This window comes from Polychytrium aggregatum (genome assembly GCF_025602895.1).
Source record: "Polychytrium aggregatum strain JEL109 chromosome Unknown BJ171scaffold_7, whole genome shotgun sequence".
Taxonomy (NCBI): Eukaryota; Fungi; Chytridiomycota; class Chytridiomycetes; order Polychytriales; genus Polychytrium; species Polychytrium aggregatum.
Genome location: NW_026516209.1, coordinates 1015736 through 1039482, shown reverse-complemented (window position 1 = coordinate 1039482; position 23747 = coordinate 1015736). Strand labels below are relative to the sequence as shown.

The window sequence follows — 23747 nt, the reverse complement described above, 5'->3', positions numbered from 1 at the left end:
CGTGAGATCACTGAGCAGATATCCGGCGACGGCGATCGTAACGTTCACTGCCTGGGACGAGTTTGACTTTGACGGCGCCACGGGAAACCATGGGACGGTTTGTCCGTTGGCCAGTAGAGCTGCCCCAAGGAGGATGCACGACAATAAAACGTATCCCCGCTGTGTGCGCATGCCAAGCAAAGCCGAAGTGCCAGATCGATGCTTAAATGAAGCCGCAGAGAGTAACTTCCAACGCAAAGGCAAGACCCAGGGTTGTCCTTTGCTGTAGAATCTGCCCGGAGATATCGCCCTGGCGGCGTCAGTTAATTTCCGAGGCTTGCTGGTAAGCTCCAAGCGAATCCGATGGACATCTAAAATGGCCGTCTGACGAATCAATGATCCGTAGCCGGGATGCTCAGACAGCTCAGGGCGGTTTGCAGGCATGATCGGAGTGCGGACAGGCTTCCGCCAGACACCCTGTGTCATCACATTTCAGCGCATTCAACGATGCAGAAGTCAAGTGTGGCAGATGTTCACAGCCAGTACGCAATATAAGATGCATCGAGTTGACTGTTTCCCAAGGTCACCCCAGAGACAAACCAGCAGGGGATGCTGAACGTCGTAGCACCGCCAAAGTCAGAGTTCTGCGCAGATCCCAATCATCAATCATCCAAACCGTCCTACATCATACGAAGTCGTCACTTCCAGAAGGATGGTCTTGGGCGATGCCCGTCGATGTCTTTTCTCCTTGCGCTGCCCATACCATCCATCCACCTGGATTTGCACTCACTCGACGGCTTGTAATTATGACGAGACCCAAGAAGATCTTGGGGCCCAGGGCGGACCCTCATCCCGAGATTCCCACGGTAACAGCGCCTGCCATCTGCGCCGACGCCTGCCGAAATATCGCCTCGGGGGATTTTGTCGTCCCGCTGCCGGCTACTTGTTGCCTGAACTTTGGCATGTCGGTCTGTTTCTGTTAACAGGCTGGCTGTGGAACGAATCCGGACCCAACAACGACCAGAAACTGTCTCGATTATGGAGAGCCAACGGTAGGTGTGCTTGAGATTGAAGCATTCGGACAATTGGAAGTTGCCAGTTTTGCAGCGACGATGGCCCGTCTAATGCCAAAGAAACTCCACAACCAGGGAAAGCGAAGGTCGTTGATGGACCCTATCCAGCATCCACCCAGCAAGCTGCAGCCGAATGTCATTGCCGTGACCGAAAAGGCCCGCGCGCTGACTCATGGAGTCCAAACAGACTTTGACTCGGGGGTATGCGACTGCTTTGGCCACAACACAGCTCAAAGGTGTACATCGATCGAGCTAACCGACGCCTTTGCTAACTAGGCTGCTGAAGTTGTATTTCCGACTACCGTAAACCCCCTGTTAATGGTATGTCAGTCGCCTTGGCACTTCAAGGCACTCGGGCTAGCCAACGACCTGGGTTAACTCTGTGGTGTTCCAGGAAAGAAACCGTGTGCGAGAAAAGATTTACCATCGCCGAGAACATCAAGTTCTGGGTCAGTACACAGTCTTCTGCTGCCTGTACTCGGCACTGCCGTTTTGCATGAAGTCTGCTAATCACAGCTCCCATACATGTCTGCAACCGCATGAGCAGGCCAGACTCTGCCTGCAAACAACAAGCTTCCAGCGTTCACAGGGCATCCCGAGTTCAGATTTGGGCTCTCCACTGTATCGGGTACGCATTCCTGAGATGGATATTGCGAGAGGCACTTGTGATCGAGCAGCGGCCTTGGGTTGATGCGCACAAAGCCCGCAGACAACTGCGGTGCGGACTGGGATGCCCTGGAGCACCTCCTCCACGATTCTCCCAGGCTAACATCCAAGTGCCCACAGATATCGACTCAAAGGCCCTCATGTATCCCCATATGCCCGAAAAGGAGGGTGACATAGCGAAGAGGCAGTATATCATTAGCCATTGGTCTTATGGTCCAGGTACGGCTATATGTCCAGCACTACCTGGCAGGTCCAGGGACTCGGCTCTCGCCTCACCAGCTTCCACACTCCCAGGCGAACAACGGTCACATTTTCGTCCGCCTTGCGAGGTCCCGCGCAACATGGCCCTGGGACTCAAAATCGAGCACGATAACGAGGGCAAGTACATGAAAGAAGCCCTGTTCTGGAACGAAGAACACCAAAAGTAATGGAGTGCTTATTGGCCTTGGGCGCGCTGGAAATCGCGAGAACGGCTGAGGACAAAGTGCATGTGGTGTCGGGGAAGCAGCCCTGTGAGCCGTCGCTATCCTTCGTGCGATACTAACCCAAGAGCCGATGAGTGTGTCAGGAGTGTTGCAACCAAGCTTGTTCCAACGCGGCTGTCCAAATTTCGGGAAAGAACGCAGCCGGTGATCGGCAAGGTTCATGATCCGTATGTATCGTGGGCGATACGAAAGCTGAAGGAATGCCTTGGCACACCGCACTAACAACGATTCCATCGAAACAGAATCGCCGATACCATATCGCATCTCTCGAGGGACCATACCTTTGGAGTGACCTTCCCGCCTGATGAGTTTTCTGTGAGCGATCTGCTTGGATACGGACCCAAGGCCAAGGCCGAGCGCGACATGTATCGCCTGGCATCAGACAAGGCCTTCGCATCAGGCGATATTGCCCTTGCGGCCAAGTACGGCCGATCGGCTCGGGTTCATGAGTCGTCGGTTTCTTCCAGCATGGCCGAGCTGGAACCAGAGTCGTCGACAGAGTGGCCAACAATCACCGACAAAGCAGAGCACGAGAAGAATGCAAAGAGCTGGATTACACCCAAGATCACCGGTGTCCCCGCGGGGGGTGTTCCGCGATATGCCTCTGCCAACGGCCTGCCACCCACTCACTGCTACGGTGTGCCCACCGTGCGGCTCTCGATGCGGCGGCGGCCGGACTTTATGAAGAAAATCGCAGACAATAACGTAAGCTGCAGCAACAAGAGACTCTGTTCTTCAGTCCAAGCGACATCCCACTGCTCCTGGTTCCCCTCCTGTGGCGAGAATATCGCTTTCTGCCCACTCTACCTTCTTTATCGTACATGGTCTCGTTGTTTTATGTCGCCAGCGGCAGCAGTTAGATGTTTGACTGACTCACTGGCCATTGCACCGACGCACAGAACTACGGCGACGAGCTCAATGTCAAGGCTCTTCTATCGCCAACACCTCGAAACACTTACGGGGTTGGCGCTCTTGCTGAATACGCAGAGAAGCTCAAGGCAGGCGAAAGGATCACCGATCTGGTCACGGTGTGATGGCCAAATAACCCCGGACCAATAAAGCGTCGCTCTGTGATCTGCTCATATTCCGGAGGTTCTGTCGCCGGTTGTCTCGTCGTATCTCACCCATCGCGCGGTACCAGCTGAGAAACTTGCGACATAGCAGTCTCGCCCAGATGCGTGCTTGGCAGGCTCGATTCAGAGGGGCTCAAAGGGATGCAGAGTCTATTGTAGCAACGAGCACGATATCCTTCATTATCCAGAGGCCGACTTGGCACCAGAACAGATCGATTGAATATACTTGTCAAGCTCGATTTCGTTAACCTCATAGCCCATGGCGTCCAAGTCGCCAATGATTTTCCAGTGGAGCTCCTGGTATCCGTGCAGTCGACAGAGTCGGAGCATGCCATGCAGGAACACCAAGAAATGAGCCACTGTGTCTGAGAGCTGGAGACATGACGCTCGGAGGGGTAGGTCTGGGCGATCTCCAGCGCGGCTTGACAACAGTGCCAGAGCTTCGATAAACTCTTTTGATGAGGCCGCAGCATGGCTTGTGGCTCGGTACACATGGCCGGCTCCCGGAAGCGATGCGTTTGGTTGATTCACGGAGGTAGTAGCAGACTCAAAAGTCAAATGTGGATGGTCCGCCGAGCGAACTCGAGTGGGCCCAGGCATGAGTTGTGGCGAGTGAAGGCGGAGTATGGACGACCAAAACTCGGAGAGATTCTCGGGTGAAGCAAACACTTCATCATCAAAGTGCCACCGCTGTGTCGCCCTGTCGCGGAAGAAATATCGAGTTGCTTGCTCGATATCATATTGGTGCTGCAGTAGCTCCAGAGAGGTTTCGGCGGCGGATGCGTTATCTGAGGTAGAGGGAGGGCCTTCGTCTCGAAAGACCGATGTAGAGCCTTCGACTGCGGTCCCGGATGGCCCAAAATGACACGAACCGTAATGTGCCAGCAGACAGGACAGCAGACACTCATCAATCCTGATACGATCAACATAGGAGGGCGAATTCCACGAAGAAAACCACTCCGTTGGACTCGCGGCGCAGGGAGTTGCCAGGGACTCGCTCAGGCGACGGTTGATCGTGAGGAGCAGCGAGTCGGCATGCTGGAAAGCGTGCAGCCATCCGCTTGCTTGCACAAGGCTCCCGCAGTACTGAGCTATTGTGAATTGGTCGGGGCAGATACCGTCCTCGATCATGTCCAGGACAATCCCCGTCCCTTCGTACTCGAAGCGCTGAGTAGAAGCCAGGTGCTTCATCATGCCTTGATAGATCAAGATGGGCGAGATCTGGGGAATGGCATGCTTTGCCAGCGATGCTCGATAGTCGCGATAGGCCAGCTTGACTTTGGTAAAGATCAGCCCCTCGTTGAAAAGCGACTGGGTGAGAACCGAGTGCCGCGGACGCAGGGTCCACGCACGATTGACATCGAATTGGTAGTCCCGAACCGAGTCGCGGGCATCCGATGTCGCCTGGAAGCGTCGCCTGGACGGCAGCGAGGAGATACTCTCAGCCGAATCGTGGATCAGCAACCGGTATATGCGTTCGGAGGGCTGGACGCCCAGCATCTTCATCAAGTCGTAGAGCATGATGGCCGAGACATAGTTGCTGGTGGCAATGTGCGTTTCGAGAATGGTCTCGAACGTCGATACCTGAGGCTTGAGAGTCGGCGTCTCGAGGAGCAGTTGGATCCACTGGTTGGCTTGCGCAAAGTCCTTGGTCTGAATGTACGCTGCGATGATGGTGTTGTACGCAGCGACGTCGGGTGTGATGCCGCTGTCCCTGAGGGTCCGGATCCATCGGATGGCTTCGTCGCGAGCACCCAAGACGACGTAGCCCCTAATCAGGGCCGTGTAAGACTCGAGCGACGGGACGATACCGGACTCTCGCATTCGATCCCACCAGTTGTCTGCATCTTCCAGCAAGCCCTTGTTGCAGAATCCCTCGATCATGGTGGTATACACCTCGATACCCGGTGTCCAGTCGGATTTGTCGCCAAAGTATTCATCGAACAAGGCCAGTGCACTGTCCATCTTTCCAGAGGCCGCTCGGGCTCGAATCAGGGCATGAACTACTTCGGGCGTCGGCTGGATGTCCAACTCCAGAAGCCTCGAGAAGCATCGTTCGGCATTTTGCAGATCGCCAACGACGCCATAGCCATCAATGAGAAGACCAAAGATGCCAACGTCGAGACCAAGACCTTGCTCTTCCATTACCGAGCACGCATCGAGCGCCAGAGCCATCTCCCGCCTCTTGACGTGCAGCTGGATGAGCTTGGCGTAGATTGCTCGATCGGGGGAATAGCCCATGTACACGAGACGGTCCAGAACATGCTTGGCTCCACGAACATCCAGAGAAGCAGCAAAGGCGTCGAACAAATGGGAAAAGGTTTGGAGCGTGGGCTTGACTCCAGTGGCGAGCATAGTGTTGTAGAGGCGGACGGAGCTATCGACGGCTCCATCTTTGGCTGACCCTGCGAGGAGGAGGTTGAAGGTGGTGGTGTTGGGGAGAAACCCAAAGGATTCGTATCCAGGCAGACGCATCGGCGGATCCAGTTCGCCAGAGAGAGCCTGGATCTCGACCATTTCGGTAAAGAACTGAACGGCTCGTTCGGATGACTTGCTCATCGCCAGGTAGACCTCGATGACGAAGTGAATGCCCAGTGCTGTTGGGGCAAGGCCGTTCTTGAGCATATTGCGGAAGCACCGGATCAACCTGCGTGGACGACCGTTGTGCCGGTAGTTGCTCATGAGGGCAAGGACGACAGAGACGCCTGCTTGCGAGCTGAGGACATCCGAGGCAAGAGCCCGCTGGAAGACAGCTTCGGCCTCTGTGGGATCGCTCGCACCACACTTTGATATCCAGACTGCAAAGTGCTTGGCGTCGACGGGCTTGCCTCGGCCGGTTCGTTCATCGGCGAGTCGGCAGATCGTGTCTCTATGAGCTTGCTTGGAGCACAAAAGTACCTCGGGCAGCCTGAGGTAGACTCGATCGAGTGATTCGGGACAGCGGGATAGAGCGATATCGACTCTGTCGACGATGGTCTCGATCTGGGCTTGGATCAGGGGGTTGTCGGCGATCTCGGCGAAAGTGAGGCCGGCGCTTTCCCGCAACACGAAATCGATTGAGCTTTCGAGGCTGGGGTCGGGCTCGGCGGCGACAAGAGTCTCATGGGCAGAGCCGCTGCTGTAGTGACGGACTTGGAAGTGCCGAGATGGGCGATGAATTGCAGCCGGGCCACGGACGGACGGGTGCTGTGGATCGATAGCAGATATGCACATGCAGCAGAATGGACTGCACAGCGATAGCGATGGACTGCTGATGGCCCCCGGCCCGGACGCCACCGATGTCGATGCCGAGAGCAGTCGGTGTCGAAGGAGATGCCGACAGCCTGGACGGGACGAGACGAAGCGATGCATGGATAGCTCGGGCCATGAGATCAGGGCAAACCTCGGCGGCCAGAGGAGCCAGAAACGAGAGCGACACCATGCGATCAGCGCTCGTTGGGGCGGTGGGGCGCCTGTCGGGTCGTTGCTGCGATCCAGGCTCTGAGGCCATCTGCACCCGCCTGTGACCGCCGACAGCAACCAGCATTCACGGGCCATCGGCAACTGTCAGCATCCGTCTGAAGTTGCCTGCAACGCACCCCATGTCGTATCCGCAGCGATACTCTCACCCTAACAATGGCTGGGGCGGTCGCCGATCCAGAGACGGAGCCGCCGCGGCCGCTCGCCGATCCGGTCGGGATCGCTCATCAGCCCAGTCGTTCGAGCACATCTCGCAGATCAGCAGGCAAACGGGCGTTGCTGATACAGACGAAGCCAGGTGAGTATTGTCGAGCGATGACGATAGGATGCGCTTGCCGTGATTCCCAAACACGATAGATCAATCGATGCTTTCGCACCAACCGGGCTGATTCCATCGGTCCATCCATCTCTCCACCCACCCATCCACCCACCCATCTTGCTGCAGCCTCAAGAAACGAGATATTCAAGAGAGTTATCTGGAGTACATTGTATCCAAGGTTTGTCCGGCTCTGGGTTGTGTGGGTGCTCTCGTCTGGACTCTGGAAGCCGATAGCCCAGAGCACCTCGCTGGTCGACTGATTCTGTCGGATCGCACCGATGTCGCTTGCAGCACCAGCAAATATCGGCTGGCCCACGGCGGGACGGCGACTTGGACTCGGTGCTGGTCTGCTACCGTAAGTAACGGCGTCGATCTGCACAAGAATCGAGATGGCCACGATCTTTCGAAACATGCTGCTTCTATATCCTGATGCAATCTGCCTGGTGCCGCCTTGGTATGATAGGAAAGCTCCGCGAAGGCGTTACGGCGCTGGGCCAGTACGATCGATTTGCTGTCAAAGGCAAGTGCGATGGATGTCGCGGGTTTGAATATCATGATATATGGCGGTGCACAGCTGCTGAGTCTTTGTGGCATTGATACCCCTTTCAGTGTACGAACAGTCTGTGGACCTGTGTCTGACGCTGCACAACTTTGAGGAGCTCTTGCGATCTCTGTCGCAGCTCATTGGTGTGGTCTATCGTCACTGCAACGATGTAAGTGCCGCAAGATGCATGGGGCGGAGTGCTCTGGACTGTGAACCGACATGCCTCGACTCATTTGCAGCCCCTCGTCGACGGCAGAGCCCCAGACGGGCAGAAATGGCCGCCTACTACCTGCTCTACTTTGCCTGTCTGCCACCGGCCCAACCGGGGTCGGCCGATCGGTGGTCGCGGTCGCCCTGCCATGGAGATTCATGGGAGTTCTGGAAGATATATCGACAACTTGACCCCGAAATCCAGCAGAGCCAGGAGGTCCGAGCCGCAATTGACCTGTTCCGAGCCCTGGACATGGACATCGACTATGTCAGATTTGCGGCGATCCTAGCTGCTGCGAAAGAGAGTGATATGGTGCTGCTCAAGGTGAGCCAGACAGATTACTTTCTCATCCCCGCGCCTGAGCAAAGACCGACCAGCCTTGGGCCGGAGGGCTGGGTTGCTGCTGACGTTCATGTCTCCGGCGACAGAGAATCGTGCCCCGAGTCCGAGACCGAGTGTTTGCCATCTTGAGCAAGGCTTACTTCACCCTGCCCAAGATGCAGCTGCAGAGCTACCTGATATTCACGCCCGACGACAACGACGAGCTTGACAAGTACCTCATGGGCAAGCTGGGGTGCAGTAGCGCAGAGGAGCTGGAACGACGCATCGCGGGCGGCACCGTCAGTCTGCGGGTCCAGCGGAGCAAGGTCGGGGCAGCGGCAGCGTAGATAACAGTGGTCTATTTGATGCAAAAACGACTCCTTTCGTCGATGCACCGATATCGGCAAAGTTACCAGCGAGTGGGCCGTCTCGGGCTCATGGACAGCAGAGCACCCTGCGACAAGCCAAGCCGATGGTTTGCAGCGATCCCAATGGCCAGCGATCCGTGAGCGCTGTTGAGGGGGGGGACAACGTGCGTATCTACAGCTTGAATCCCGAGTGGATCGCAGCGACGCCAAATGTCAGATTTTCGTATCCAGTGTCGACGATAGTGAAGCCAGTGTCCTTGATCAACTTGGCAAAGACGGGCTGCGGGGGGAACTTGCGGATAGATTCGACCAGGTACTGATACGATGCTCGATCGTTTGCCACGAGCTCTCCGAGAGCCGGGATGATCTCGAAGGAATATGCGTCGTAGAACCTACGATTTGGACAGCGCAGAGCACGGCAGTCAGCACCAGTAACAATGGAAAGCAATCGGAACGCTCCATGATAAATGGGCATGAGCATTTTGGTACGCAGTCGTGGCAACCATTGATACGCAACAGCGCCATTCCCTGAGATGCATGGCTTACTTTGAAACAACGGGGTTTTGCACACTGCCAAACTCTAGGCACATAAACCGTCCTCCGGGCTTGAGGATTCTGTAGGCCTCGGCGACAACGCGATCGATATTGGTGCAGTTGCGGATGCCAAAGGCGATGGTAAAGGCGTCCATGGACGAGTCAGGGATGAAATCGATGGATTCGGCATTACCCTCTCGCCAGGAGATCTGCGGGACTGGAGCAGTGAATTTCGCAGAGTCAGTCGACGATGGAGCCGGCGACACGGCAGCCGAAACGCAGCAGACTTGCGGAAGGTTGAGACACTCACTGTTGCCATAGCCGAACTGAGTCGCTCTCTCCTTGCCGACCTCCAGCATCGCAGGGTTGATATCAACGACGGTGACGGACGCATTTCCGATGGAGCCGTGGACCCGCTTGATATAGTCCAAGAATCGGAAGGCAATGTCGCCTGCACAGCGGGGGCATGCAAAATGGGATGAGAGCCGACACGGGACGGGCGGCTTGCGGACCTCACCGAAAATGCCATCCAACAGGACAGCCAGTGGGCGATAGCAACAGAAACAGCAATAGCGACAACGTACCTGTGCCGCCAGCCACATCCAGGAGTTTGGTATCGGGACCAGGGGCAAGTGTGTTGATAAAGTGGTCCTTCCACAGCCGGTGGATACCCGCCGACATAAAGTCGTTCATGACATCGTACTTTTTGGCGACATTCTTGAACACCTGGCCGACTGCACGGCGATGAGGGTTAGCGCAAGAGTCAGTCATGCCTCAGGGCGGTGCAGCGAAGCGGAATGTGGACGAGAGCCGACATACCCAGCTGCTCCTTTGAGTCCTTTTGGACAGTCTGGAAGCCAAAGTGGGTCAGGTCTTCGGTCCGATTGCTGCTGCCGCTATTGCCGTCGGTGCCGGAGCCGGCGTTGCCGCCTGGAACGTTGATGCCAGCTCGAGCTGGATGCTGCATGCTCAGGAACCGGGACGAAGGAGCGGCTCTCTTGAGGGGAGCGATGGCGCTTCGGCGCATTTCACGCAGGATATTCATGATGGAGACAGCGTGGGGTCTTTGGGGATCGAGATCGACGTGGTGTGATGCGATGCGATGCGATCAGCTTGCGGTGCCAGACAGCAGGCAGCAGCGATCAAGGACAGAGCGCGGGTCAAAAAAGAAAATCGCGCTTGGAGACGAAGAAGCCTGCGCAGCGCAACCTGAACATGAGCCAACGCCGAGAGGGACGGATGATGCCTGGGCCGCTTGGATGGCAGAGGCACCAGAGTTATCAGGAGGGTCTCGGAAAGCAGAGGCACAGCCGGACGCAGGCAGCTGCAGCAGTGCAGCGCTCTATCGGGGCGAATCCGGAGACCCAGCGCAGCGCAATTTTGTCGTGGGCACAGGGGCAGCCAGCGGTCCAGGAGCCTGCCGAGCATTTATTGCATGTCCTTGCAGCCAGAGAGCCAGACGTCCGGCAACTATTCGATCGAATACAGCACTCGAATCCGGAGCGAGCAGGTACTGCACGGGGCAACATCGTTCCGCACCTCCAGATTGGCCTCTGTTGCAACATAGAGGCCCCCGCAGCGACAGGGGAAGACAAAGCTCCGGGTGTCTAGACCAACGATGGCGCAAGCAGTTTGTTAGCTCTGGGCTTTTCCATCCGCACCGTCGTTGGGGATCGCCGATGATGGGGAAGCAGAGCCAACCTTCGTCGTATTGCATCTCGTCAATGTCCACATCGGCGTCGATCGGACCAATATACTTTTGAGACCGATCTGGATAGGCAGCACCAGGCGACAGCAATCGGCGGTATTAGCTGAGACTGTCGGCGGGATCCAGAGACACCTGTCGGTGGCCGACAGTGTCGAGATCAGCCACGAGTTTGGATGCGCTGAGAGCAGAATTGCAGGCCGGCTCCAAACCTTTGAGCTCAGCGTCGTATTGGCGACGCTGGTCGACGTCCTTCAAGGTTTCCCAGGCCCGCTGGATCTTGAGGAACCGGTCTGCAGCATCGGCGCTGGGGTTAATCGCTGCATTTTGCTTGTCTGGATGGAGCTGATGGTGGGAGAGCAGGGTTGCAGGCGAGAATGAGAGTCGGTGCGGGTGCAAGCCAAAGAATAGCCACTCGGGGAGGCTGTGTCGTCGCACCTGCAGAACCAGAGCCTGGTACGCCCGCTTGATCTCGTCTGCAGAAGCATCCTCGGGGACGCCCAGTGCAGCATAGTGGGTTTCCATCCGGGCGGGCTGACTGTGCAGGCAAGGAAGCGAGCCAGATCAAGCGCAAGGAAGCACGGCGGACAGAACAGCGCAGGACAGAAGCATACAAGCGCGATCGGCAGGCCGCAGAGGCCACCAGCTCAAGCGGACACCAACATCCGCAATCGCTGCGCTGGCAGTTGGAGGGATCAATGGAAGGGATCGAGAATCGAGCAATCGCCCGGTCAAAGAAATGTATTTGGATATCAATGTGAAGTGAACGATGCAAGACAGAACATGCGGGATATCAGGTAGCAACCAGAGATGGCCCGACGATCGGGGATATCCGAGAGCGAGGCCAGGGCCGAGGTGCTTGAACTTGCTTGTGAAGGCAGGACCGAGGCCTTGTGCGCCAGGGTCAATTAGGGTACGACTAGTGCATCTCGCTCAGGATTCCGGCGGCGAGCGAAAACAGGCCGACGGTGCCGCCAACGACATAGGCGACCATGGGCCGGGTCACGGCCAGAGAGCGCTTGTTGGGCAGGACGGCAGAAGTCTTGAGACGAGCAGTCAGCAGGACCAGGGTGGGCTTCATCTTGATGTGAATGGATGTGAACGGATGCAAACCCAAGTTCTACGTCGGGGGTATGTCAGTATCGCTGGGATGGGAGGAGAAGGGAGTGCTGCCTCCTGCCGACTTTTATATGCCGGCCGGCAGACTTGTTGATAGCAAACATTTGCGGCCCCGTGGAGTGTGGGCGGGTGCATCGGCGTGCCTCTGTCCAGCCAGCCAAGGGGCAGTTGAGCACATCGCTCGCAATCGCTCGCAATCGCTCACAATCGCCCGCAAGCGGCCAGATCTGGATGGGTACGGCGAACGACAAACACACCATCCGCCAAACACAGCGCTTTGCTGTTGGGTTTTTGTCAATGGCCGGCGCCGCTCAGACCGCAGAGTGGCGGGCCCAAATGATTGAGATCTGCCCCTGACAAGCCCCTGACAAGCCCCTGGCCCCCCTGGCGTCGCGGTGCCGTTTGGCTTTGTGGAATCAGCCACCCGCTCCGCAGCAGCCGCGCAGCTCGCAACTGTAACTCGTTCGACAAGGCCGCAGCGTCTATTGCTGGTGATGCAGCGATCGCATGCAGGGCATGTGCGTCGTCGCCCCCGGGTCGGCTGCCTACGCCCCCACCTCCGTTTCGGGAACCTTCTTCTCAGTCCGAGTGCACTTGACTGCCACGAGAACATCCCTCAAGGTCGTATGGTCTTTGCCAGCCCACTTGGGCACCTGCGACTGGATGGTTGTGTCGGCGCTGTATCCCCTGGTCGAGGTGTCCTTGAACACAACCCTTCTGACCGGGCGGCGCTTCATCGGGAGATGCGGAAACACTGAGCCTCGAACGTCGACGCTCTCAAACCTACAGAGCGAGGTGCATCCGGCGCATCCGCATGGTCGATCAGCCCGCCAACGAGTCAGTCAGCCAGTCAACCAGTCAGTCAGCCAGAGTGGGTCAGTTGGATAAAAGATTGTGTCATCCAGAGAATCCGTCAAGCCCAGCCGCTTGTACCCATGCCGCAGCAGTGTCGGTGGCTATGGAAACATGGACGCAACTTACCGTGCTGGTAGCTTGAATCCCGTCAGCGGACGCTTTGGAAGATCGGCATCTGGATCAGCCACGGCATCGACAACGACGGCGGGGTACTGTTTGTGCATGGCCTCGTACAGCTTCTCGGATTGCTGCTTGCCATCGGCCTTCTCGACTCTGCGCTTGGATACCTCGCTGCCATGAAGACTGAGCTTCTGAGCCTCGATTGAGTGCGGCAGCATTGGCAGCTTGAGAGGCAACTTGTGTGCCTCGGCTTCCGAGCGAGGCGAGCTCTGCCGCTGGTCTGCAACTGGAAGGAGGGCCGGCAGCGAGATACTGTTGTACCGGTCGCCCCGCGGCTCGACTTTGGGAGGTGCGGGGGCTCGGTACATGATTGAGATGGCTTTGGACTCGTGTACCTCCAACGGGGAAGAGAGCATGTCATGGTCCTTGAACTTGAGTGCCTTTGGTGCATCAATCACAATCGGCAGAGATGCCTCAGGCGACAGGTCCAGGCTGTGGAAGCCTTCCTTCATTTGGCCTGGCCAGATAATGACCCGGCGGCTCGTCACCTCTAGAGGCGGATGGAGAGACGGCTCATATCGGAAGACGGGGGTATAGTTGAGCTGCTTCTGTTGGAACGGGCGGTCGTCAACGGGTTTGTGGAAGTCGCTGAGGGACCGAGGTCCGCCTGAGGCCAGGTTTTCTGAAAGCCACTTTTGAGTCTCGTGGCGGGGGGCACCTGTGGGAGACGCTGATCGGGAGCCGAGGAGATGAGGATAGGGCGCAGGCTCTATTTTGGTCGGCTTGGTTCCGGGAGGATGACTCGGAGATGCGGATGGGTCCAAGGAAGCATTGGTTTGGCCTGTGCTCGTCCCGTCAACCGAGTGACTACTCACATTGGGGGACTGGGCCGCGGATGCAGGGAGCGGGTCCGTCGGATCAGATGCTGGATGCGCTTGGGCATTCGCTAGAAACGAGACGGCGTTCACCCCGGGAGAGAGTGACTTTTGACGCTCCGGCTTCCTCTTCCGCTGCTTCTGCTTTTGCTGTTTCGGTGACTTCTGCTGTTTCGGTGGCTTCTGCTGCTTTGAGTCCCCTTGGTTGCTTGAGCGCCAGTTCTTTGGCTGGGCCTGGCGGGCCCTCGCCTCGATGGCTTCGTCATTCTTCTTGACAACATACTCCTCAACGCTGTGGATGAGTCCAGCCCTGAGCGCAGTGCGAACCTCGGAGGGCGATACGGACTGCCACTCACGCAGAGCGCGCCGCACAGGCGATTTGATATCGTCGAGGCCGCCGTCACTCTGTGGCTGATATGGTCGCTTCCATGGATGCAAGTGCCAGGGATCGAGTTCGGCCGGGTCGACAGCGGCCTTGTCGAGGAGAGCGGGATGGCCCCTGGGCTCGTTGTTGATCTGGAGAATGTCTTGCAGCTGCAGGACTGTGGTGGGGAGCGCATGTCCGACAGACCTTGGCCTGGGAGAAGGCGGCTGCCACTCTTCTGTGCTGGCCTCGCCGATGACGCCGAGGAAGACGGGCTGTATGCCGGTCGTTGGGATGGTCTGCACCTGGTCGGATCTTGGGTTCGTCTCACGCTCTTCGATCGGAAGTGTTCCGGGGGCAGGCGGATGCAGGTCCTGCGGCTCAAAGCCAGCGATTCCTTTCATGGCGATGCTCGAGCTTGAGGTAAGCCGCGGTAGTATTTGAGATTATAGATTGGAGCGTCCGGTGCTCAGATGGGATGGGCGTGCTCCAGACCTAGCGGAGGGTGATGAAATGGAGTGGGACTGCTTCGCGCTGACGAGGGGGAGCAGAGAGCAATGGGGCCGTTAGCGGAGAAGCAGACGCAGACGAACGGCCAACGACCCAGTGCCGGTTGCGGCCGGGGGCATGTCTCTATCGAAATCCCCATACGCGTCTTGTCACACAGCATACAAACACCCGGGACAGCAACAAAACGCGATTGGCACGCCAAGGGGAAAGCACAGGGGGAAAGCACAGGGGGCCACGTGTTGGTGCGCAGGAGGTGGCTGACACAAATCCGTCCTCCCGATCACAGACACCGGACCCACCCGCACGTACACTGTACAGTCACTTTGAGAAGCTGGAGACATCCAGGCGTTTGATCGACAGGCAAATGATTTGTCGCCTCAGCGAATTGCGCGCTGGTCATGACCCTCTGGAAGCGTTGTCTCTACTTGAGTGCTTTCAGATCACCACCTCACTGGAACGCAGCGGATGCAACCCAGATACCCATGGATCCTAGCTGCAATGCTGTGGGGAGTCGTGGCGCCAATGCGGCGTCAATGCAGAGTCCATGCGGCGGACAATATGATCACTGTGCAAAGTAGCTCATCGCCCGGGATCCATGCCCATCGTGGGGGTGTGGGGTTGCAGTCGTCAAGGAGTTGTCGCAAGGCACTGCCAGAGCACTGCCAGAGCACTGCCAGAACATGAACACGCAGGTCCATCTGCAAGATGATTGGCCACCAGCCCTGGCTAAGCGGGCCGCGGGCCCGAGCAGTCGATGTATTTTTGATTCGCCTCGTAGGATGGTGCACAATCCCAACGGAGCGAGTCCTCTCAGTGATGCCGATGACATTGTTATTTGATTGCGAAAGCAAGTCGACGGAATCAACATCCTGGTGTGGGGCAGGTGCCTATCGAGTCAGGCTGCGGACGAACGAGATTGGCACCGGTCACCCGTCATTGTACTTGCCATTGTGCTTGCCATTGTTGTCGCCAACTGCTGCTGGTGTCATAAATGTCTTGAATGCGCAAATCGCCAGGAGCTCACTGCAGCCTTCTCGATCGCCTACAAAGTCGGCCACTCGGACGCCATTTGTACGAAATTGAACCTTCCCCAGAGACAAACCGGCCAGCAAGCCAGCAAGCTAGCCAACCAACCAGCCAGCCAAAGCAACCCCGCCCAAATACACCCCACAAAGAGACGGCCCAATGCAAAACTCGACTCTTAGCGCCAACGCAACGTCCGGCAACGGGACGTTCTACAACGGAACGGCAGAGGGCACTTCGACCGACTTCCTGTCGATCATGCTCAATCCCAACGGCAACTTTCTGCTGACTCTGACGTTCACCGAGAACTATGCGGGCTTCCCGAGCTTTTGCTCTCTGATCATGCTGATCTCGGTGGGCCGGTGGAGACCCAGGATGAACTACAAGTCGCTCATCAAGTTCATGGTCTACTTTGACTGCATCGCGGTGACGGTCGGGTGGCTCAACAGCCTGACATCCGACTACACCACCAACTGCCAGCAGACGTTCATGTACTGGACCTCAGACATGACGTTTTCGTTCAAGGTGAGTCCTGGCAGGCCTCTGCTGATGAAGCAGTGCAGGTCGTTGCTAGGGGAGCAATTCTCTTCATTTCAAGGGTATCCCAGGGCCGCAAATGAGCCACGGCGTTTGCCAACCTGGGGGTTTTAACTCAAAACACTCTCCGCCTCTCCGCTCCAATCGTTCGTGGGTCTGGGCGGCGCCGCACACAGGACTCGATGAAGATGGCTTATCTGATCTGGAAGTGGGCCACGGTCACCAAGCCGTTTCCAGAGCCGTATCGCCACATTGCAACCATTTCTGCCGGGCTCTGCTCCTTGGTCCTCTACCAGATGTATCTGTGGCCGTTCTACAATCTCTGGAGTAGGTGGCGAGAGAGGAATGCCCCCAGCCGGCCAGATTCGCGATGATGGAATGGGGATGGTTGTGTGCTCGTGGTTGATGGGCATGGCTCGGCAACTCGCCTGTGTCCAGTCCTTGCCTGGATCGCCTCGTTCCTACCGACTGCCATCGAGAGCTTGTGTTTCCCTGCTGACCATGGTTGTCCGATACCTTTCGTTGCATCCCTCGGAACTTTAACAGCGCCGGACTGCACCGGAACAGATATGGTCATGCCGGCCGACGCCATCCTCATCAGCCTGTACAGCCTGTGGCTACTGATCGAGCTCATCACGGCAACGGGACTGGCTCTGTTCCTTTGGGAGCATGTTGTGCAGATGAAGAAGATCCTGGCCGTGAGCGCTTCCGGGTGCGCAGAACTGCAAAAGGACCGGCAGGAACTGACACACACGCTTAAGCAAGAGGTCTTTCGAGTCATCTGGTCGGCGGTCATCGGGCTGGTCGTCTGCGCGGCGGCCGTCATCGAGACCATTACCAAGAAGAAGGTTCTCTATTTGCGCGGGACGTTCTTTACCATTGGTAAGCAGATATTGAAGAAGATGCAGGGAGATGCGGGAACGTGGGACGGCGCAAAGGCGATTCGCCACAGATGTGGATATCGAGCGGAGGGGGAGAGGGAGGCTTGTGTGAGCGGTTATGACTGACAGCGACTCTACCGGCGGCCAGGTCAATTCATACTGGTCTCGAGCCTGATGGACACAGGCGAATCGTCCACACCAAGCTTGCTATAGGCTGCTTTCCTGTTCTGGCGCGGCGTGCTGGATCGACACGCCGGCTCGGCAAAAGAAAACCCCTGAGGAGCAGCGCTGTAAGTGCTGCAAGCGGTATTAGCGCGACATAGAGCCGATTGGCTTTGAGAACACCAGTATATTAGTGCATCCGCACCAATGCGCCTGTGGCTTTGGATGTCAAAGCGACCAGCAGAGTACAAGAAATGGAAGGGGGAAAAGTTGGATGGCAAAAGTCAAGACCATATACAGGTGGCGCGAGGGAGAGGAAGATGGAAGTGGAGGTAGAGGTGGAGGTGGAGGTGGAGGCACGATGCTATCCTGCGATCCGCTCAAGAGCGGTAGTCGCCGTTGATCTTGACGTACTCGGTCGAGAAGTCGCAGGTGTACATGTTAGCGCTCTCCTGGCCGAGACCCAGGTCGACGTGAACAATGACATCCTCACCCTCGAGGATCTTGGCGGCAACGTCCTCGTTGACATCAAAAGGAGCGCCGTCCTTGAAGAGGTGCAGCGAGATCTTTTCGTCGCCAGAGAGCATGTGGAGGTTGACCTTTTCGGGAACGATCTGGACACCGCTGTAGCCGACGGCACAAACGATGCGGCCCCAGTTGGCGTCGCGGCCGTAGATGGCAGTCTTGACGAGCGGCGAGGTGGAGATGGTGCTGGCAACGGTCATAGCCTCATCGAAGCTGCGAGCGCCCTGTGTCCGGAAACAAACAGGTGACGCGAGGGGCAATGGCGCTGGGTGTCAGCATTCGCCGAATGACAAGTTGGAGGTGCGTCGCGGAGCAGGGAAGCGGACGCACCTCCTCACCCCTTCAGAGAATCAAAGCGAGGCGGGACAGGTATCATGGTGCACCCACCGAAACGCGGACGTCGACAAACTTGGTGGCTCCCTCTCCGTCGCGGACGATCAGCTTGGCCAGCTCGGCGGAGAACTCGGTGAGGTTCTGCTGGAACTCAAGGAACTCGGGGCTGTTGGGGTCGTTGATGGTGCCGGCGTTGGCGGCGCCGTTGGCCAGGACGGTGAGAGTGTCGTTGGTGCTGGTGTCGCCGTCGATGCTGATGGCGTTGAAGGATCGGCTGACGGCATACTTGAGGGCCTTGTCGAGGCACTCGCGCGAAACAGACATATCGGTAAAGACCGAGGAAAGCATGGTGGCCATGTTGGGGTGGATCTGCCAAGCCAGCGCCAAAGTCGGAGGATGTGTCAGGCGACGGGCTCAAAGCAAGAAAGCGTCCGAACCCGAGCGGCAGTCCGGCCGGACCGCAAGCAAACACGGACGAGCTGCCGCCGTCGCCGCCGCCCGGCAGTTGTTGTGCTCGACAGGAGAGCGACCGCCGGCAGAGATACCCTGGTTGCAGACGACGAGACTCACCATGCCAGCGCCCTTGCACCATCCGGCCATTCGGTACTTGCCGCTCTTGCCAACAAACTCCTTGCTCCTGAGCTTGGGAAAGGTGTCGGTGGTCATGATGCCGACGGCAGCCTCCATCCAGCCTTCGTGGCCCTGCTTCAGGCCCGAGGCAGCCAGGGCCTCGATGCCGCTGGCGATCTTGTCGATGGGGAGGGGCTGGCCAATGACACCGGTCGACATGACCAACGAGTTGGGTGCCGGGGTACCGTGGGTGCCGTTGATGGCTCGGGCCGACTCGGTCGTGATCTTGGACATGGTCAGAGCGTCCTCGAGGCCTTGGTCGCCCGTGCAGGCGTTGGCGCACCCCGAGTTGACAACGACGTTGTAGATTGGCGACGCGGGGGACTGGCCCTCGACGAGCTTGCGGCTGACTTTGACGGGAGCGGCCGCAAAGGCGTTGGTCGTGAAGACAGCCGCGGCGGTGCAGGCATGCTCGGACGAGACCAGGACCAGGTCTTTCGCTCCCGCCTTCTTCTTGACGCCGGCGTGGACGGAGCCGGCCCGGAAGCCGAGGGGATAGGTTCCACTGGTGGGAATGTGGTGGAGCTTGTTCTCGGGGAAGCCCGGACCATGTGAGGCATGGGCGGCGACCGCACAGGACGAGAACCAGGCGCGGCCGGAGCCAACGACGACCTTGGAGCGACAGGCGACGAGCATGGAGCCGAACAGAGCGAGCCGAGACCGGGGCGGAAGTGCAAGGATGATCTGGGAGAAGTGCAAGGACGATCTGGGGGGACGTTCATATACCTGGCAGACAAGGCCAATTCGGCCAACCAGCGAGGCCGAGGCGACCGAGAACGACGCCCCCACTCCCGCTTCGATAAGACTCGACACGTGAGTCAGGTGCTGCGCAGGGACAATGCGGCGTCGGAGCGCAGCAGGGGTCCGCGATTGGCCAAGGACCGAACACCAAGGGCGCGCTGCGCTTCATTGGCAGACCTCATCGGCTCAGCCCCGATCCCAGGAGCATGGTGGGCCAGGTCGGGTTGCGCTCGAAATGTGTATTGCGTGTGGCCGCGGGCCGTGATGTATTTCAAGAACACTGCACACCCTCGCTGCCCGGCTCGCTTGCAAATAGACAAAAACAAAGTAAAAGCAAAAGCAAAAGCAAAAGCAAAAGCAAAAGCAAAAGCAAAAGCAAAAGCAAAAGCAAAAGCAAAAGCAAAAGCAAAAGCAAAAGCAAAAGCAAACAGAACTATGTCTGTGGCATATGTGCCAGACCAGAACGGAGGAAGGAAAAGCCCAAGGCACTCCAAGGGAGCAAAGGAAAGGAAAGGAGGGGGAAATCGCAAGGCAGGCAAGCGGGACTGGATGGCAGCGAAGGAAGGGGAATGGCGACAAGTCAGAGAAATGGTGGAAGAAGGGCAGATCCGTGCCAGAAGGACACGGATCGAGTATGAGGGAGAAGCAGCCAAGGCGCAGGACCCAGAGAGCGATATGGCAGGGGCCATCAGATAGGAGAATCCTCCGCCGAGGCCTCGTCAGCGCAGCGCCGCAGTTTGTGTGGCAGCCGAAACGGACCACTGCAGTGAGAAGCGAGGAGGATCCGGCAGGCGGCTGTCCGTGCCAAGGGCTTGAGCTTGGGATATCAACGCCTTTGGTCACGGCTCCGAAAATGGGATGCAGCGAACGGCAATCTACATGATGGTGCAGCTGCCCTGCTTCGAGTCCTTGGAGGGTCGCTTGGAGCTGCCCGTGATTGGCTGGCCAGTTAGTCGCTGGTGGGCGCGCTCGTCACCTGGGAAAGCGAGTCGGCGTCAACGAGGATATGTCAGCGGCGGCAGTGGTACCAGCAGCGACGCCAGCAACGATACCAACGATCCCAATGATCCTCATACGCGATGGCAACTTACCGTTGGCGGCCGCAATCTCGTACCATTGCTTGGCACGGGCCTGGTCCGGTGGCAAGATACTCAGGCCGGTTTCGTAAAAGAAGCCCATGGCGTACTGCGCCTTTGGGAAGCCCGCCTGGGCCGCCTTCTCGGTCCACATCAGGGCTGCCCGCTCGTCCTTTGGAATTTGGTCCTGCGGCGAGTGCATTGGAACGGGAAGCAAAATCGTGAGGCGGGGGGGGGCGAACCATAATCTGGTTAGTGTTGCGTCGTCACGAGGAGAGACAGCGAGCAGCAAACAGTGTCCACAGCGGGCCTGCTTCCAATTATCTCTCGGGACAGCGACTTACGAGATGACCGGTGAGGAACCAGCCAGCGAGCGCAAATTGTGCCTCCTGCTCGCCGGCTTCGGCGGCCACGGTGTACCAGCGCAAACTCTCGCGCTATTGGCATACAAGCAGCAAGTCAGTCCAGCTGCTTCTGAGGGCCTGGGCAGCATCAACACAGCCAGATGCAAAGGCAGGCAGACAAATAGCAGGTTCACGTACCGGATCCACGACACAGGTCAGACTGCCGTACTCGTAGCACTGGCCAAGACGGAACTGGGCCGGCGGGAAGCCAAGGTTGGCGGCCTGCATCAGCAGCTGCAGAGAGTATTTGTGGTCGGTGTGGACGGCAGGCGGGAGACCAGTCTCGTGCAAGATACTAAGCTGCATCAGCGCGTGGGGATTGTCGGTATCGGCAACTGGGGAGAAACGAGAGTGGAACTGCGAGTGAGCATCCGGGATCCTGGAAGGCTCGAGTCAACACATGGCATCGAGGCCGGGGGACAGATCAAACGCTGGTATCGCGCAAGGCGTGCTCCAGGCGAACGCTAGATACAAAACCACCACGTAATGTATGCAGAAACTCACCTGCAGCACAGCGCTTCAGCCACTTGACACCATCTCGAATATCGCGTTTCTGGCCCAGCTCGCCTCGCAGGCAGATCATGCCCATGCGATACATCGCTGGAGGGTACGCGGCAGCCGCCGCCTTGCGATAGAACGTCATGGCGGCCTTGGGATCCTTTCGGGAGCCCTTGCCACCCTCGTAGCACACGCCCACAGCAAACGTGGCGCCAGGGTGATCGCGCTTGGCGGCAAGCAGGAACTGGGCAAAGGCCAGATTGTGACTGTCATCCTCGGAGTAGGCGCGGCCAAGCCAGTACTGGGGGGGGGGAGCAGCAGGTCGAGATCAGATACACGGCTGCCGAGGAGATGGACGAGAATAGCAGAGCAATCCTCATCGCTTTGATGGGATACATCCGACAGGCGATCATTCAAATACCTGTGCTTCCGCATAATCCTCCTTGCTCAGCTTCTTCAGCAGCCGGAAACCCTCCTCTGCAACCTATACGTGAGAAGTGCAGCCCTTGTTAAGAGAAGCAGCAGGACAGGCGGGGCATGCGGCTTATGAAACAGTGGCTCATCAGATTGAGAAAACAGGCCCGTGGAAATACCTTATCGCGAAGCTTGGAATCGTTGTTGGACGGGATGTATGTGGCGCAGAATCTGGGGAGGGAGGGAGGTTCGTATGAGCCAGAGCAGCGATTGGAACGTAGCCGGGGCTGGACAACGACATATGGTCGCCAATCGCAACCGAAAGCCGGGCCACTCCACCGGGACGATGTAAAAAGCACAAGATTCGATAGCCAGGGACATGGACATGGACATGGACATGGGCACTGGCTGACCGACTGGCCCGGTGGCAATGTACGCGCTGCTGCCCAGACGGCGGCTTCGATACAGAAAGTCCTGTATGAAACATCCGATACCAGACATCCCGTGCGAGCCATTCTCAGGCAGGCACTCCGGCGATGGAACCAGGCATTTTAACTTTGCAGGACAACCTCCTTACTTGGCATATTCAAAGATGTCATCGTTTTCGCCGCTCTGGGATCTGATCTTGAGGAGCTCCAGCTCCTGTTCAGGGGTCATTGTGGAAGGCTTCTTTTCGGTTGCGGTGCGACGAGCGCGGGTCAGGGTCTCGAAGGTCGGGCGAGCGTTTTCGATCATGTTGAACTCGGCCGAGTGATCCATCAGCTCCTTCTCGACATGGTATGATGCAGAGGGGGTCATCTCTGAGATGGGCGGCTCTGGCGGGCTCACGGACTGAATCGAGAGATCGGAGGTTGAGGCGTTGAAGCCGCTGATCTCCATGGGAGCAGGCAGAGCCGACTGCATGAATGTCAGAGTGTTGCGCATCGGAGCAACGGGTTGAGGCGGCATCGAATTTGCTCCAGGAGGGTTGTGGACTCCCGGATGGCTCGAGACGGAGCGCGTTGGTGCCTGAATGGCATAGGGAGAGTCTCCAGCAGGAGGCACAGGATAGGGCTGGCCAGGATAGGGCTGGCCAGGATAGGGCAGGCCAGGGTAAGGCTGGCCGGGATAGGGCTGAATAGGAATCGGAGCTGGAGGCCCGCCGTGAAAGTCGCTGGGAGGGTACGGAGCGCCAGCAGGGGGATACGGAGCCCCGGCAGGAGGATAAGGAGCGCCGTTAGGAGGATACGGTGCGCCATTAGGAGGATAGGGGCCGTTGGGTGCGAATGGAACACCGTTTGGTGGGTAAGGGGCTCCGTTTGGTGGGTAAGGGCCTCCGTTTGGTGGATAAGGGCCCCCAGGATAGGGCAGAGGCTGGTCGGACTGAGCCGAGGGCGGCAGGGCATGTCCGTCCGGAGTGAGGGGCGTGATCGGAGAGCCGCTGCTGGAGAAGAAGGCCTGCTGCGAGATAACCCGCGGGGCATCGACGACCTCGAAGCCCTGGTGGTACGGGGTGGACTGTGCCTGTGAGTAGACGTTGGCGCTGCTTTCAGCGAACGACGGTGGCGGGAAGGCCCCGGCGCCAAGGAACGGGCCAGGAGCGTGATGAGGTTCAGGGGGTCCTTGATAATTTTGGGGCGGAACGACAGCAGCGGACGACTGAATTCGCTGGGGCTCCATCTGGGAGATGGCCAGGGTTACGTTGCGGCGGGGTTCGACGATGCTGCCCTGGTGGGCAACGGGCGGAGCCTGAGTCTGTGGCGGCAGCGACTGAGGCAGAGACACAGCGGGCTGTACCGAGGACACAGGCGGTTGAGCGGGCTGGGGCTCGGGCTGATCGGCGGGCGGCTGCTGGGGCGGCTGCCGCTGCATCTGAGAGGCCTGTGACGGTTTGCGCTGGAGCTGGGAGACTTGAGACTGAGAAGGTTGACGCTGGAGCTGGGAGCTGCTCTGGGACTGAGAAG

General features: G+C 58.1%; 9 protein-coding genes across 9 annotated transcripts; 3 read left to right on the top strand and 6 right to left on the bottom strand.

Annotated features, from left to right (window-relative positions):
• Positions 1-1091: 1091 nt before the first annotated feature.
• Positions 1092-3237, top strand: BJ171DRAFT_472552 (uncharacterized protein; the record flags this gene model as incomplete). Its single annotated transcript, XM_053108662.1, has 9 exons — positions 1092-1253; positions 1329-1373; positions 1466-1501; positions 1626-1680; positions 1839-1937; positions 2013-2142; positions 2287-2370; positions 2446-2908; positions 3103-3237. 9 exons carry the CDS (start codon positions 1092-1094, stop codon positions 3235-3237), a joined length of 1209 nt encoding a protein of 402 aa, XP_052969795.1.
• A 219-nt stretch (positions 3238-3456) lies between these two features.
• On the bottom strand, positions 3457-7466 carry BJ171DRAFT_472551 (uncharacterized protein; the record flags this gene model as incomplete). Its single annotated transcript, XM_053108661.1, has 4 exons — positions 3457-6407; positions 6454-6776; positions 6885-7066; positions 7221-7466. The coding sequence occupies 4 exons, from the start codon at positions 7464-7466 to the stop codon at positions 3457-3459; spliced, it is 3702 nt and encodes a 1233-aa protein (XP_052969794.1).
• On the top strand, positions 7376-8508 carry BJ171DRAFT_280275 (uncharacterized protein). Its single transcript, XM_053106911.1, has 3 exons — positions 7376-7409; positions 7518-8133; positions 8238-8508. The coding sequence occupies exons 2-3, from the start codon at positions 7786-7788 to the stop codon at positions 8475-8477; spliced, it is 588 nt and encodes a 195-aa protein (XP_052969793.1). The 5' UTR covers positions 7376-7409; positions 7518-7785; the 3' UTR covers positions 8478-8508.
• A 162-nt stretch (positions 8509-8670) lies between these two features.
• BJ171DRAFT_420597 (UbiE/COQ5 methyltransferase) lies at positions 8671-9999 on the bottom strand (the record flags this gene model as incomplete). Its single annotated transcript, XM_053107437.1, has 5 exons — positions 8671-8890; positions 9045-9249; positions 9343-9483; positions 9617-9766; positions 9852-9999. The coding sequence occupies 5 exons, from the start codon at positions 9997-9999 to the stop codon at positions 8671-8673; spliced, it is 864 nt and encodes a 287-aa protein (XP_052969792.1).
• A 411-nt stretch (positions 10000-10410) lies between these two features.
• Positions 10411-11317, bottom strand: BJ171DRAFT_493597 (DnaJ domain-containing protein). The gene is made up of 4 exons (XM_053109925.1): positions 11176-11317; positions 10950-11082; positions 10734-10802; positions 10411-10639 (listed from the first exon to the last, which is right to left on the bottom strand). The coding sequence occupies exons 1-4, from the start codon at positions 11260-11262 to the stop codon at positions 10503-10505; spliced, it is 426 nt and encodes a 141-aa protein (XP_052969791.1). The 5' UTR covers positions 11263-11317; the 3' UTR covers positions 10411-10502.
• A 163-nt stretch (positions 11318-11480) lies between these two features.
• BJ171DRAFT_596701 (uncharacterized protein) lies at positions 11481-14474 on the bottom strand (the record flags this gene model as incomplete). Its single annotated transcript, XM_053114698.1, has 3 exons — positions 11481-11857; positions 12414-12639; positions 12838-14474. The coding sequence occupies 3 exons, from the start codon at positions 14472-14474 to the stop codon at positions 11657-11659; spliced, it is 2064 nt and encodes a 687-aa protein (XP_052969790.1). The 3' UTR covers positions 11481-11656.
• Positions 14475-16291: 1817 nt separating this feature from the next.
• Positions 16292-17336, top strand: BJ171DRAFT_280220 (uncharacterized protein). The gene is made up of 3 exons (XM_053106910.1): positions 16292-16467; positions 16687-17022; positions 17170-17336. The coding sequence occupies exons 1-3, from the start codon at positions 16323-16325 to the stop codon at positions 17232-17234; spliced, it is 546 nt and encodes a 181-aa protein (XP_052969789.1). The 5' UTR covers positions 16292-16322; the 3' UTR covers positions 17235-17336.
• A 13-nt stretch (positions 17337-17349) lies between these two features.
• Positions 17350-19458, bottom strand: BJ171DRAFT_439375 (uncharacterized protein). Its single transcript, XM_053108021.1, has 3 exons — positions 18612-19458; positions 18096-18410; positions 17350-17932 (listed from the first exon to the last, which is right to left on the bottom strand). Exons 1-3 carry the CDS (start codon positions 19305-19307, stop codon positions 17564-17566), a joined length of 1380 nt encoding a protein of 459 aa, XP_052969788.1. The 5' UTR covers positions 19308-19458; the 3' UTR covers positions 17350-17563.
• Positions 19459-19816: 358 nt separating this feature from the next.
• Positions 19817-22871, bottom strand: BJ171DRAFT_493593 (uncharacterized protein). Its single transcript, XM_053109924.1, has 8 exons — positions 22382-22871; positions 21984-22035; positions 21812-21874; positions 21397-21691; positions 21031-21227; positions 20833-20925; positions 20504-20675; positions 19817-20388 (listed from the first exon to the last, which is right to left on the bottom strand). The coding sequence occupies exons 1-8, from the start codon at positions 22750-22752 to the stop codon at positions 20288-20290; spliced, it is 1344 nt and encodes a 447-aa protein (XP_052969787.1). The 5' UTR covers positions 22753-22871; the 3' UTR covers positions 19817-20287.
• Between the last annotated feature and the right edge of the window lie 876 nt (positions 22872-23747).

Coding starts and splice junctions, on each gene's coding strand:
- BJ171DRAFT_280275 (XM_053106911.1), top strand. CDS start 7,786: ATGGGGCGGAGTGCTCTGGACTGTGAACCGACATGCCTCGACTCATTT. Junction 8,134..8,237: donor GTGATATGGTGCTGCTCAAG/GTGAGCCAGACA, acceptor CTCCGGCGACAG/AGAATCGTGCCCCGAGTCCG.
- BJ171DRAFT_493597 (XM_053109925.1), bottom strand. CDS start 11,262: ATGGAAACCCACTATGCTGCACTGGGCGTCCCCGAGGATGCTTCTGCA. Junction 11,083..11,175: donor ACCAGGCTCTGGTTCTGCAG/GTGCGACGACAC, acceptor TCCCACCATCAG/CTCCATCCAGACAAGCAAAA. Junction 10,640..10,733: donor CGAGATGCAATACGACGAAG/GTTGGCTCTGCT, acceptor TCGTTGGTCTAG/ACACCCGGAGCTTTGTCTTC.
- BJ171DRAFT_280220 (XM_053106910.1), top strand. CDS start 16,323: ATGAAGATGGCTTATCTGATCTGGAAGTGGGCCACGGTCACCAAGCCG. Junction 16,468..16,686: donor GCCGTTCTACAATCTCTGGA/GTAGGTGGCGAG, acceptor GAACTTTAACAG/CGCCGGACTGCACCGGAACA. Junction 17,023..17,169: donor CGGGACGTTCTTTACCATTG/GTAAGCAGATAT, acceptor ACCGGCGGCCAG/GTCAATTCATACTGGTCTCG.
- BJ171DRAFT_439375 (XM_053108021.1), bottom strand. CDS start 19,307: ATGCTCGTCGCCTGTCGCTCCAAGGTCGTCGTTGGCTCCGGCCGCGCC. Junction 18,411..18,611: donor GGTGCAAGGGCGCTGGCATG/GTGAGTCTCGTC, acceptor CTGGCTTGGCAG/ATCCACCCCAACATGGCCAC. Junction 17,933..18,095: donor TTGTCGACGTCCGCGTTTCG/GTGGGTGCACCA, acceptor TTCCGGACACAG/GGCGCTCGCAGCTTCGATGA.
- BJ171DRAFT_493593 (XM_053109924.1), bottom strand. CDS start 22,752: ATGCCGCCTCAACCCGTTGCTCCGATGCGCAACACTCTGACATTCATG. Junction 21,692..21,811: donor AGGATTATGCGGAAGCACAG/GTATTTGAATGA, acceptor CCCCCCCCCCAG/TACTGGCTTGGCCGCGCCTA. Junction 20,926..21,030: donor TGACCTGTGTCGTGGATCCG/GTACGTGAACCT, acceptor GTATGCCAATAG/CGCGAGAGTTTGCGCTGGTA.